The 13,193-nt window shown below is 44.6% G+C and overlaps 1 protein-coding gene across 1 annotated transcript; it reads left to right on the top strand.

The window, feature by feature from the left end:
* The first annotated feature begins 506 nt into the window (after positions 1–506).
* On the top strand, positions 507–4,934 carry LOC131202546 (cysteine and glycine-rich protein 2-like). The gene is made up of 5 exons (XM_058191651.1): positions 507–519; positions 804–972; positions 3,291–3,420; positions 3,766–3,859; positions 4,221–4,934. Exons 1-5 carry the CDS (start codon positions 507–509, stop codon positions 4,295–4,297), a joined length of 483 nt encoding a protein of 160 aa, XP_058047634.1. The 3' UTR covers positions 4,298–4,934.
* The last annotated feature ends 8,259 nt before the right edge of the window (positions 4,935–13,193 follow it).

Genomic DNA, 13,193 nt, shown 5'->3' with positions numbered 1-13,193 from the left:
CTGTCAATTTTAAATAACCTGTCAATGAGTGTTCAAAGCTTTGTATTTAGACACTCATTTGCATTAACATCTGGTTTGACTATGATGCCAATGTTTCAGCGTTTATAATCTTAGTTGTGCAGGAATCTTAATTTACTGAGCAACCATTATGGTCCACTACTATATTTATTCTAGAATCTAGAATTCTAGAATATTTTTGATCAAATACTCAAAGCAATACTGTTTTCAACAAGTCTAAATGGAAAATTAATCGTAATTTTCATAAAATGTATAATGCAAACCATAGGTGATTGTATAAAAGTGATTGTTTTTATTTGCTCATTAATGTTAAGATACTTGCTTGTTTCCCAGCCAACTAAACAAGTAATATACATCTAAAAGAGGAATAAGTAATAAGCTAGTATGGACATGGGTGTAAATTGGCTCTCTATATATTTTAGCTGTTTCATACAAAAGTATTAATGAAAGAGCTAGGAAAACAGTCCTTGTTTGGCATAAAGTTGTAGATGTTTTATAAAGGTAATGTGTCCTTAGAAACTCTTGCATGATTAAACTTATTGGCACTGACTTAAATAGTTCTATGAAGTTTGAAACAAAGAAAAAAATGTTTCTTTCATAGCCTCATGAAATTAAATTTAGTCAAGTTTCCCTTCTGCAAATGCAAATCATAAAAGCCAAAGAGGACAGAACGTATTAATAGAACAGAATTCAATACTGTTATTCAAAGAACTAGCCTCAGTTTTCAGTAGACATAGCTACTGAAACTTACTTTTAGTAATAAACATATCTAATTTCTTCCTTAGTGGTATGCCGGAAAAACCTGGATAGCACAACTGTGGCCATGCATGATGAAGAAATATACTGCAAGTCTTGTTATGGGAAAAAATATGGCCCCAAAGGATATGGCTATGGGCAAGGAGCAGGCACTCTCAACATGGACAGAGGAGAAAGGCTTGGCATAAAGCATGACAAGTAGGTACAGCAGTTATTTACCTCTAGCTGGCTGCAGTTTGAACTGTAGCAAATAACTGGATGTAGAAAATAGCCATCTCTTTGCCTTAGGTCTATCTTGAGACATTAGATGTATTACCTATTAAATACAAACTATCAAGACCACCTTAAATAAAAATGGGGGGGGGGAAAGATCACTCTGGTTCTGTATTGAGCGTTCATGAGCTGAGGCTGTTCAAGAGACCAGCGTTTCTAGAAAATTGCCAGTTTTTTTTTTATTTATATGTAATGGATTGTTACATCCTGTGAGAGCAAAGCTCAAAAAAGTAAGGTTATCTTTTTGCCAAGATCAGTTCCTGCTATTTATTTATTTATTTTTATTTTTATTTATTTAATTTTGTCATAACAATATACACAAGCATCACACAAAAAGATTATATAATATATAAACATATATATGGGGAGAAACAAGGAAGTATAAGCATATATATATATGTTTTCTGAGGTTTTCGCGGGTGTTTGTATGTAGGTCTTTGGTTATTCGGGTTTTCTCCCGCGTAAAATTGGAAGTGTCTTTGCGACGTTTCGACAAAGTCTCATTCGTCATCTTCAGGCTTCAGCTTCGTGCTTCTGGGAGCAATGTGTGATTGCAGCTGTTTCTTCCTTTTTAACTGCTAGTGGGGGTTTGAACTGATTGGGTGGGAGCTTGGCTGTGCTCTGATTGGATGGGTTGTTTTTTTTGCTCTGATTTGCTGGGGGTGTGTCCTGTTTGGGTGGGGGCTTGTTTGTGCTCAGATTACTCTGAGTTGCAGGGGGATTTGAGCTAGTGAGCTGCATAGCTGTTGTTTGGCTTCGTGGTCGTGCTACATCTTCATAGTGGGTGTCAGTCTGCTGCATGTATGGATTGGAGGGGTTTGAAATGGCTAATGTTGCAGCTGCGGTCTGGCTTCTGGTCCTTGGTCGTGCTTCATGATCAGTGTGGGTTTGGGTCTGCTTTCTGGGTGGATGTGTGGTGGTGACATCCTGTGTGGACCTCGTGAGTGTGGGTCTGGTGTCATTCCTCGTGTTAGGGACTCGTTTGTCAATAAGGGCGGGTTTCCAAATGGCTGGTAGGCAGGAGGTATCATAGCATGAATCCATACATGCAGCAGACTGACACCCACTATGAAGATGTCACACCACCTCAACCCGCCTCACTAGCTCAAACCTGCAACTCAGAGTACAGGACACACCCCAGCAAATCAGAGCACAAAAACCCCATCCAATCAGAGCACAGCCAAGCTCCCACCCAATCAGTTCAAACCCCCACTAGCAGTTAAAAAGGAAGAAACAGCTGCAATCACACATTGCTCCCAGAAGCACGAAGCTGAAGCCTGAAGATGACGAATGAGACTTCGTAGAAACGTTGCCAAGACACTTCCAATTTTACGCGGGAGAAAACCTGAATAACCAAAGACCTACATATATATATATATATATATATATATATATATATATATATATATAGGGAAAGAAACAATAGGACAGGAACGGTAGGCACGTTTCTGCTCTTATGCACGCCCCTTAAAGTCCTCTTAGGAATGGGGTGAGGTCAACAGTGGATAGATTTTGGTTAAAGTTTTTGGGGTTATGAGAAGAGACCACAGAGTCAGGTAATGCATTCCAAGCACAGATAATTCTGTTACAGAAGTCATATTTTCGGCAATCCAAATTGGAGCAATCCAAATCCTATTGACTAAAATGTTTTATGATCAGATAAAACACTGTGAGGAAGAAGTAAACTTCTATCTGGTTGAATCATGATAAGATATTAAACATGAATGTTAGATTGAGCAATCTTATAATTCAATTCAATGCAACACAAATCGTGGCTTCCCACTGGAAGAATATGGTTCTATGTTCTTCCTCTTCAGCTTACAACTTTGGCTGCAGTGAGTTCCTCTTGTGTCAAACCAGTATGTATTAGCTTACCTTTTCTGGTCAAAGAGGCAACAGACAACTTTAATAACAATAATAACCAAAGCATTATTGAGGAAAGATTTACTGAACTATGTCAAGAGATCAATGTGTTATATCCTTTGCCGCCCATTTTGCTCAAGATCTAAAGATTCCTTTTTTCTCTTGTCACAATTGAAGTCAACTTATGGCCCTCCTGGGGCCGATAAAGGCAGCTAGACTTCAACAATATACCCTTCCTTTGCCGTAGTTCTTTGTAAAGCTATAGTTGCTCTTAGGGGAAGAAATAACATGATTTTGCACCCTGTTAATGAGAGCTCAGTCTAGCCTACTTGTTGGTTGCTGATTCAGAAAGGCACTCATTTCAGCAGTTTTCATTCTAGCGTACCTTCTCATCGACCGACAACAAGTCCAAATACTTCAAAATTTGCTCAGAAATTTGGAGGGGCAGAAAAATGTTCCAGATGCGGTGACTCTGTGTATGCAGCTGAGAAAGTAATAGGAGCTGGAAAGGTAAGGTGACATGCAATAGTTTGCAAATGCCCTGGCAAACTATTTTGAACTTGCTTGGTGATTTAATTGAAAGTGATGACCTTGACCTGTTAGAATTGGATTGGTTTTAAAATGAATTTTGTAAAAAAGAAAACCTGTATCTGTGGTAAATGCTTTCTACTAAAAAGAAGCTATCTAACATGAAAAACATAATTATCTCTAGAAGATAGAGTGATTAATTATGTGCCATCAAGTTGGTATCAAGACCTCTTAGTGACTACATAGATTTTCTCCATGAAAAAGACGATTTGCATCTACTGAAAATGATAAAACACAGAAGTCTGAAATAATTTGTTTTCTTTTTAGCCTTGGCACAAAAATTGTTTTCGCTGTGCCAAGTGTGGTAAAAGTCTTGAATCAACAACTCTGACAGAGAAGGAGGGTGAAATCTATTGCAAAGGTAAGGTAGAATATTAGAATTGTTCTGGTGTAAGATATGTAATTTTAAATCGAAAAAGGAGATGGGATTGCCACTAGTTTAATGTCATTTATCACACTGATTTAATTTAAGCAGATGAAAATGTAAGTGACAGTATGCTCCAGTCACTGTCATATGAGTCAGCTTTATTGAATGGTGAGAAATCTCTATATAATGTATATTCTATGTAACATCTGCACAAGATACACACGTAGGGAGATTGGTACACATCAGCAACTGTAAAAGCACATTGTAAACTAATATTCTATGCACCTGATTTTATTTTTAAAAACACCATATTTATAGTTGAATGGAACTAATAGTTTACTCTTTGTCTTTTCAGGTTGTTATGCAAAGAACTTTGGCCCCAAAGGATTTGGCTATGGCCAAGGCGCTGGTGCTCTTGTTCACGCTCAGTGACACATTAGTTATTTGGCACAGAGAGGGTTCCCTTTTTCTAAGGCACAACTTAAAATGCTACCATTTACTGTGAAACAGCTCTTGGCTTAGGCGACTGCTTTTCCTTAGCTACCGCATGTATTCCAATCTTAAAGCAGTTTTTTAAATAACCTGTCAATTTTTAAATAACCTGTCAATTTTTAAATAACCTGTCAATGAGTGTCTAAGTACAAAGCTTCAATAAAGCTTTGTATTTAGACACTCATTTGCATTGAAATGTCTGATGGAAAAAATCATTCATATTTTATTGCTTAAATAACTGCAACTGTTCCTTTTTAAAATAAATTTGATACACCATGCATATATTTTATAGCCTCATAGAAAATTGGTGTAAAAGTATAGTAATTTAATACAACTGTGTTTGGTTTGCATCATATAAGTGTTCTAGAAGTTCAGGGAAAAAAGGGTGATGTCCCTAGCATCCTCCAATTAAACAATTTCAGCTGCAGAAAATAAAACAGAAATTACTTGTGTGCATTGAGAATGTAGTTTTAAAGACTTTTGATATGAAAAAGATCCCCTGAATTAAAATTTATTCTAATTAATACTCTATTTCAGCATTCTGAACAGACTAATTAAACTAAGTGTTAAAAAATCTCATTGTCTAAAGTGTCACATTAGTAACAAACAACAGGCTTAAACCTGTTTAAAAAAACAGTTTGGTGTAATGGTTAAAGGCACCAAGCTAAAAACTGGGAGACCATGTAGGAAGAAGGATAAGGGCAAATGAAAATGTTGCCAAGAAAACTGCAGAGACTTGTCCAGGCAGTTGCCTGGAGTCAACATTGACTTGCAGACATTTCCCTGACACCAATTTTTTAAAAAAAATATTTTAAAAATTAAGACTCAAGCTAATCTTGACTTGATGGTATAAAACAACAAAGAAAATTGCCCTTGATGTTAGGAAATCTCAGCTAGACTTCTACTTAACATATTAACTGATTGAGTGATTAGACGCCATCAAGTCTGGTGCCGATGCTTAGTAACCAGGTAGAAAGAACTGGACTGTTATTACCTATCTAATAGGAAATATTGAAACAAAGTTGAAATTCCATTGCAATCTGGATTTATGTGTGCGAGGAATAGGTCATTTACAGGGTGTTTCTGAATTCAGCCAAATTAGGCTTGCTATATCTAGGTCGCTCAATTGCAGCAACAATTATATTTCATTGCTACCATCAAGTGAAATCTGTATTTTTATTGCCCAGATAGATTACACTCAGTAAAGTGAAACCTGTGATCAACACAGAAATAGAATCTGAATGTGGAAATGGTATGGTAATGCGAGACGCTAAGGAAAACTTGCACATTTAATTAGGAATATTTTTGGAGTGGATATTGAATTTACTAGCATATACATTTCCTATCTTTCTCATTAATTTTTCAGCCCTGTCAATAGAGACCTTGCAATGTTTGACACAAGTAGCAAACACAGCCTCTGCAATGTTTCTCATCTCATGTTGGAAATGCAGGAACTAGAAAGCGGGAAAGTATTAACTTAAATTTAAGAATGTTAAAAATTTTAATAAAAACATAAATTTATATAGTTCTAGCCTAATGCCAGGCCACATTGATGGCAGGGATATTTCTGACCAATAAGTCATTCTGTGTGCATGTTGGCTCCAGGAGACACTGTGAAAGATGGATGGTTTTAATAATGCCATATTCACAGTAAATATCCTTGTTCTCTGGAAGAACCCCCATTTTCCCATGTGGTCTTTAGTTCTAGCCAAATCATGCACTATTTAAATATTTTCAAACCATCCTCTCCTCTAAACTTCCAGGCAACTCCTCAAGTGGTTCTATCCAATTATGAAATTGTTTATTTCTTAAAAACTTAAAAACTTAAAAAGTTTCCATCTTTTTAATTGTTCTGTTTGAGGTGTAGCAATAATCTCCTTGACGCAATCTAAATAGCTCCTTCTTGACTTCAGTTTCTTTTGTAGGGGGTACTTGGCCAAATAATGGATGTGTCAGATCATGTAATATCTTTCCTTATTTCACATCTTGTGCCACACTCCTAACACCTGGCGTTAGGACTCTTATTAGGCTCATATTTATTTTAAAAAGTAGCTGCTGCACTTTTTGTTTGTATCTTTTTTTTTTTTTGAATTTATATCCCGCCCTTCTCCGAAGACTCAGGGCGGCTTACATTGTGTTAAGCAATAATCTTCATCCATTTGTATATTATATACAAAGTCAACTTTTATTGCCCCCAACAATCTGGGTCCTCATTTTACCTACCTTATAAAGGATGGAAGGCTGAGTCAACCTTGGGCCTGGTGGGACTTGAACTTGCAGTAATTGCAAGCAGCTGTGTTAATAACAGACTGCTTAGTCTGTTGAGCCACATTTTGGACAATGTTCCAAAATCTCATGTCTTTTGTCCCTCAATGTGGTCCACTGAGGGGCATTTGACTTTTCCCACCAAGATATATAGTTTGCCAAATGAAGTGGGGCGCAGACGTCCAGTAACAATGTTGCATGTATCACTAAATGCCCTGAGGGGCAAATGTATTCTTCCAAGTAACGTAATGCAAGGGCAGCCATTAATAGATAATGTGGTGGGCACATCAAGTTCTAGCCAGCTTTCTGAGGAGATTATTATGGGTGGAGATGAGGCATTGGTCCTACCTGAATGCCCTTTCTCTACATGGTGGGACTGACAGCCAGTGTTGTGACCCAGGTTCCTGGACCCGGACTCCTGGACTCGGATGATTCAGAAAGTGAGGGAGAAGACCTGGCAAGCCCTGCTTCTCTTGAGCCCTTTCCCTCCCTGGCACCCACTCAAAGGGGGGAGGAGGGGCCGGCAAGACCTGATTCCCTGGAGGCTTCTTCTGATTTGGCAACGCCCCAAGAACAGTTTTGGAGTGATGCAAGGCTGCGCAGGCGTGACCGGCGTGCGCAGCAGAAGCAGTGTTGGGATAAAGCCAAGTCATAATTGTCATGCAGTGATATCTGCAGAGACTATAAATAGGAGGCGGGACTTCCTGGTTTTTTGTCTTGGACAAAGCAATGAATTGGCGCGGGCAAACTGTATCAATGGAGGGAAGAATATATTCGTGAGTAATTCTGGTCTTATCTATAATTTCCTCGTTATCTCCAGAAACTTGGCAGGCCCGTGGGTAGACGTGGCCAGGACATATATCTATGTAAATAAAAGGAGAAAAGAAGGCCTCTGACTGATTCTTTGCTGGGAGTATTGGGGGGAGGGAAACAGAACAGCCAGGCATGGGTTGTACTCTGTCTGATATCCAATGGGACCAAGTCTGTGAGCTGGCAAGCACCTCCTCTTCCTGTTACTTCCCAGCTTTCCGATGAGGATGATACGACAGACCAACGTGCAGAGCTGCAAAACAAAATCATGCCCCTCCTACCGGAAGGAGAAGGTTGTCCCATTAAGCCCACCCCAATGTGCCTGGGAGGCCTAGGGTGGGGCTGTCTGCTGATCCCACCATGCAGAGAAAGGGCATTCAGGTAGGACCAATGCCCTTTCTCCTGATTAATGGGACCAGCAGCCGGGCATGGGACATACCAAAGCTAATGTTCGAAGGGGAGGTAACCTACCGGGCCGATGAAGCCTGGCCAGTGTATACCCTTTGGAGCACCCTGCGCCCAAAGGCAGCGTCGGCCGATGCGTAAGTATCTAATTTATAATGGCGAAAAAGGGAGAAGGGGACGTCCAGGTGGCCACTTGACATATCTCCTCCAAGGGGACCTGGGTAGCCCAAGCCACCAAGGTAGCCATGCTCCCGGTGGAATGGGCCGTAATATGCCAAGGGGCAGGCAATGCCTGGGCCTCATAGGCACTAAGTGATACAAGCCCTGAGCCAGCAACCGAGGGTGGAAGAAGATACTCTATGACCCATGGTGGCCATTGGAAAGGTACAAAGAGTGCCTCCGTCCTTCTGATGAAAGAAGTTTGTTTAATATAAATGCGGAGGCCTCTACGGATGTCTAAAGTATGCCAGAAATGTTCCAACTGATGTACTGATTCCGGGCAGAAATTGGGTAGGATTAATTCTTGAGCTCTGTGAAACGCTGAATTAACCTTCGGAATCAAGGTAGGGTCAAGACGCAGAATGATTCTGTCGGCATGGAAGATGCACAGTTCACTCCGACTGAGAGGGCCGCAAGCTCAGAAATATGTCGAGCCGAGGTCACGGCCACCAGAAAGGCCACCTTGTAGGAGAGGAATCTGAGGCTGGCCTCAGCGGTTTGAATGGACTCCTGGTGAGTGCATTCAGAACCTTCGGGAGGTCCCAGGTGGGAAATCTATGTATAATGGGGGGACGAAGGTTAATTGCCCCCCATAAAAACTGCCAAATTAAAGGGAGATGAGAGGGGAGTCCCAGCCCCGCATGACAGAATGGAAGAAAGGGCAACTACCTGTCTCTGCAGCATGTTAGGCGCTAGTCCGGCCTCCAGTCCATCTTGAAAGAACTCCAGGATATTAGCCATGGAAACGTCCATAGGCTGAAGAGCCTTCTTGGAGCATCAGTCACTGAATGACTGCCAGGTGGAGTCGTAGGTGCACTTGGTGGAATCGTGCTGGCTGAAAGCTGGTCCCTCTTCAGGAGACACCACTCAAGCACCAGGCAGTCAGTTGGAACCACTGAGGGTCCGGGTAAACCAATTACCCCTGGGCGAGCTATATCCAGGCTTAAGGGAACCTCCATGGTCTAGCCACCAACAGAGCCATCAGGTCTGCAAACCAGGGGCACCGGGGCCAATGAGGAGCCAGCAGAAGCAGCTCTACCCTCTCCTCCAGCATCTTCCTGATGATCTTGGAAATTGGGGAGAGGGAGAAAGGTGTACATCAGTCCCAGAGGCCACAGACTGCACAGGGTGTCATGCCTTCCGTCCCCGGCATCAGGAATCTGGCAAAGAACTGCTCCACCTGATGGTTGTCATGGGTGGCGAACAGGTTGACCTCTGGTACCCCAAAGTGCATTGTGAGTTTCTGGAACAGATCCAGGTGCAGGCGCCACTCCCCGTGGTCTGCTGAGCCAGTCCACCTGCAAGTTCGCCACCCCAGATATGTGAGAGGCCTGAATTGACCTCAGGTGATCCTCCGCCCAGAGGCCCAGTTGCACGGCTTCCTGCATGAGGTGCCATGAGTGGGCCCGTCCAAGACAGTTCACATTGGCCTTGGCAGCCACATTTTCTGTCAAAATTAAGACGTTCTGGTCTTCGACCGTTTCTTGAAACACACAGAGAGGTAGGTGGATCGCCCGGAACTCCAACCAATTGATGTTGTGGGTTAGATCCTCCAGAGTCCACCGACCCTGGGCCATGTGCTGACCCAGGTGAGCACCCCAGCCGTGAAGGCTGGTGTCCATGGTCAAGACTATTTGGTGAGGTTCCCTGAACTCCAGATCCTTGAATAAGGCAGGAGAAATCCACCACCTGAGGGAATGTCTGACCTCCGGAATGATGACTAATGTGGGGGGCGTGCTGCGTTGAGCCTTCTGATGCGGGAGAAGGTGTGCCCAAGGCACTATTCCTGTACAAGAGACCATCTTTCCCAGGAGCTGGGAGAGCAGGTGCAGGGAGACTGGTCGCCCCGCCCTGACTTTCCTTACCAAAGCCTGTAGGCTGGACAGGCACTCCTGGGAAAGATAAACCCTGTTCTCAACCGTATCGATAATGTCCCCTAAGTGCTGGATATGAGTCATGGGAAGAAAGTGGCTTTTGGCCTTGTTGATAGAAAAACCATGGTCTCTCAGCACCTGCAGGGTAGTGGCCAGATCTGTGTTTGCCAGAGACTCTGATCTCGATTGGATCAGTAGATCGTTGAGGTAAAATTGTATGCATATCAGAATCTGAGATGGCCCACCAGGGGGGCCATTAATTTTGTAAATATCCTGGGTGCGGAGGAAAGACCAAACAGCAAAGCACAATATTGAGAATGATTCTTCGCGTGGCAAAAACGGAGGAATGGTCTGTGGGCAGGATGGATTGGAACATGGAAATAAGCCTCCATCAGGTCTACTGATGTGAGGTAATCCCCCTCCCTGATGCTCTCCAAGATGGTCTGGAGCAATTGCATCTTGAACCGCTGGTAAAGAATGTGGCGGTTCAAGGATTTTAGGTCCAGAATTGCCCTCCATCCCCTCGAGGCTTTTTGAATCATGAACAGACGGGAGTAAAAACCGTGCCCATGCTGCTCCCATGGAACTGGTTGTACGGCCTGAATGGTGACGTTTTATGGCCGATTCCAGCAGGAGCCATTTCATCCAGTCTCGAGAAAGAGGAAAACAGACGAAGAGACTCGGGTGGGGGTGGAGGGAAATTCCAGGGAGACTCCTGATGTGACGGTCTCCTTGACTCACTCATCCATGGTAGTGGCCTCCCATTGGCTGGCAAAAAGTGCCAGTCTGCCCGCAATGGGAGGAACAGATGGGCTGTCAATGGTAGCGCTTGAAGGGGTGACCCCTCCCACCCTGAAAGGGATGTTTGGGAGGACCCTGCTGGTTGAAATTCCCTTGCCTGTCCTGCATTCTACCTTGCCTGGGGGAAAGGGACACTGAGATCATTGAGACACAAAGCCGGTGTCTGAGCCCCGAAAGGGACAAAAATAGGGGCTAGGTCTGGGGTCAGACCTGCAGGAAACATTAGGAAAAATCTTGCACTTATCCCTGGACTCCACTAGCAGAGGGTCCAGGGAAGAGCCAAAAAGTGTGCTCCCTGAATACGGGGCAGACGCCAACGCTATTTATTCTTGGCATCTGCCTGCCAATGGTGCAACCAAAGTAATCGCTGGGACGAGATGGTAGACCCAATCGAATTAGCTGCAAAACGGGAGGCATTGAGCGTGGCATCAGCCGAAAACTCAAGAGCTGCCACAATTTTATTTAGGTCCTGCTGCGACTGAGTGTCGGTGAGGGTCACTCGGTCTTGCAGTTGTTTTAGCTGTAACAGGGAAGCCCTGTTAAAAAAAAAGAAGCAACCAAAGATGCCTTAATGGCCCAGGCAGCTGCTTGGTGAGCCTTACCAGAGCTTGCTCTTCCCATTTGTCCTCTGGCCGTAGGGTCTCCTCAGGGGGGCCTGTCAAGAACGTTGGGGCTGAAAGAGCCACCACCAGGGAATCCACTCTGGGCACCTGGAGCAATTTGGAAAAATCTGTGCCCAAATTATAAAGGCAACGGTCCAGAGGTGTTGGACTGGGACCAGTAATAGGTGCAGACCATTGCCTGTTCACCACGTCTGAGAAGGAGCAAAACCTCTCTGCCTCTACAGTGGGCTCTGAGAAGAGAGAAATCGGTGGATCAACCCCACCCTGGGAAGGCTCTGGAGCAGGAGAAGCCACACCCAGCAAGGTTGTGGCTTTGGCCTTATGCAGTAAGGATCGAAATAATTGTGGGCGAAAAAGGCCCAGAAAGGAAGGCTGGTCAAGGACCAGGTCCTTGTCATCTGACAAATCTGGATCCCTTAAAACCTCATCAGCCCCAGAATCTTGAATGTATGGCTCAGCCACGTACTCTGGTTCTTGGCCCTGATCCTCATCTCCCTCCAGGCCTTGACTGACCTGAGAATCAGCATAATATGATATGTCCGCTGAACAGCCATTGTAATAATCTCTGCCATGTCAGCTGGCCACTGGGCTTCAGCTGGCTGTTCCTGTCTGAGGCCTGCAGCTGTGGGCGTAAAGGTGGCAGTGGCAGGAGATGCCCTCCGTCCCACCTGGGCTGTTCCCTGGCTAGCCTCAGCAACAGGGCCTTGGATAGGGCCAAACAATCGGGCAGTGGTGCCTGGAAGGCGATAGTCTGGACCTGCAGCAGTATTAGGAGACCAGGAAGCTGTGGCCCTTTGAGGGGTATCAGGTTGAACCTCCTGATCATGTGAAGGTGCAGGTTGTTCAACTGGGTCTTCCCTTTGCAGGTCTGCAGACCGTTTGAGTGCCTCCCTAGTGGCACGATCAAAGGCCATTGATCGTGGCCTCATGGAGGCCTCCCTCTTCTTGGCCTTAGAGGCCTGCCTGGGGGGGTTGGGAGGTGGATGATGGGCAACCTTGGCCTGATTAGGGCCCCTGGATCCCAAGGGGCCTGCCTCCGCCTGAGCCCCAGGCTCAATAGCAGGAATCACTTGACGGCTACGCTTCCCAGGCTGTTTAGATGAGGGTGGCCATTTTTAAAGAGCCAAATTTAAAAGGAGTAGGCCTCTAATAAGCATGAGGTTGCAGGCACTTAATGGGCCACAAAGGCTTGGTGCCGCAGGAAATAGCGGAGCCTGTAAAATGGGCCGGATCGAAGCCTCCCAAGTCCCACGGGGATATAGGTAACCCAGCCGGCAGGCCAGGAACCTCCAAAGCCATCTATGGAGCGATCTTACCAGCTCCGATGTCCCAGGCAAACCATACTCTCCAGCGCTTGCTCTTCATGCAGGAGGAAGATCCTGCAAGCCTCGGCTTTAAATGGCGATTGGGACGAACCTGGGAGCACCCACAAGGCGGCCTGCAGTGGGGTCTGGCAAACGGCCATTCACGCTGGCACGGAAAGGAGTGATCCGAGCAAACTCCCTTCCCGAGACACACTGTTCTGTCCCCCTCCCCACTTCACAGAGAAGATGCAGAGACGCGTGTCCCACAGTCCTTTATATTTGCAACAGATCTGATTTTCGGTAGTGAAGGAAAGACTTGGCAGCTACAGTGCAAAGGCCTGCCTCCGCCTGAGCCCCAGGCTCAATAGCAGGAATCACTTGACGGCTACGCTTCCCAGGCTGTTTAGATGAGGGTGGCCATTTTTAAAGAGCCAAATTTAAAAGGACTAGGCCTCTAATAAGCATGAGGTTGCAGGCACTTAATGGGCCGCAAAGGCTTGGTGCCGCAGGAAATAGCAGAGCCTGTAAAATGGGC

The sequence above is a fragment of the Ahaetulla prasina genome, chromosome 7, assembly GCF_028640845.1.
Source record: "Ahaetulla prasina isolate Xishuangbanna chromosome 7, ASM2864084v1, whole genome shotgun sequence".
In the NCBI taxonomy this organism is placed as follows: domain Eukaryota; kingdom Metazoa; phylum Chordata; class Lepidosauria; order Squamata; family Colubridae; genus Ahaetulla; species Ahaetulla prasina.
Note: the sequence above shows the minus strand (reverse complement) of the source record. Positions and strands in the feature narration are given on the sequence as shown.

What these genes read in the sequence shown, in the direction of transcription:
- LOC131202546 (XM_058191651.1), top strand. An exon ending in CTTGGCATAAAGCATGACAA is followed by an intron (nt 973 to 3,290) that starts GTAGGTACAGCA and finishes TTTTCATTCTAG; the next exon opens with CGTACCTTCTCATCGACCGA. An exon ending in AAGTAATAGGAGCTGGAAAG is followed by an intron (nt 3,421 to 3,765) that starts GTAAGGTGACAT and finishes TTTTCTTTTTAG; the next exon opens with CCTTGGCACAAAAATTGTTT.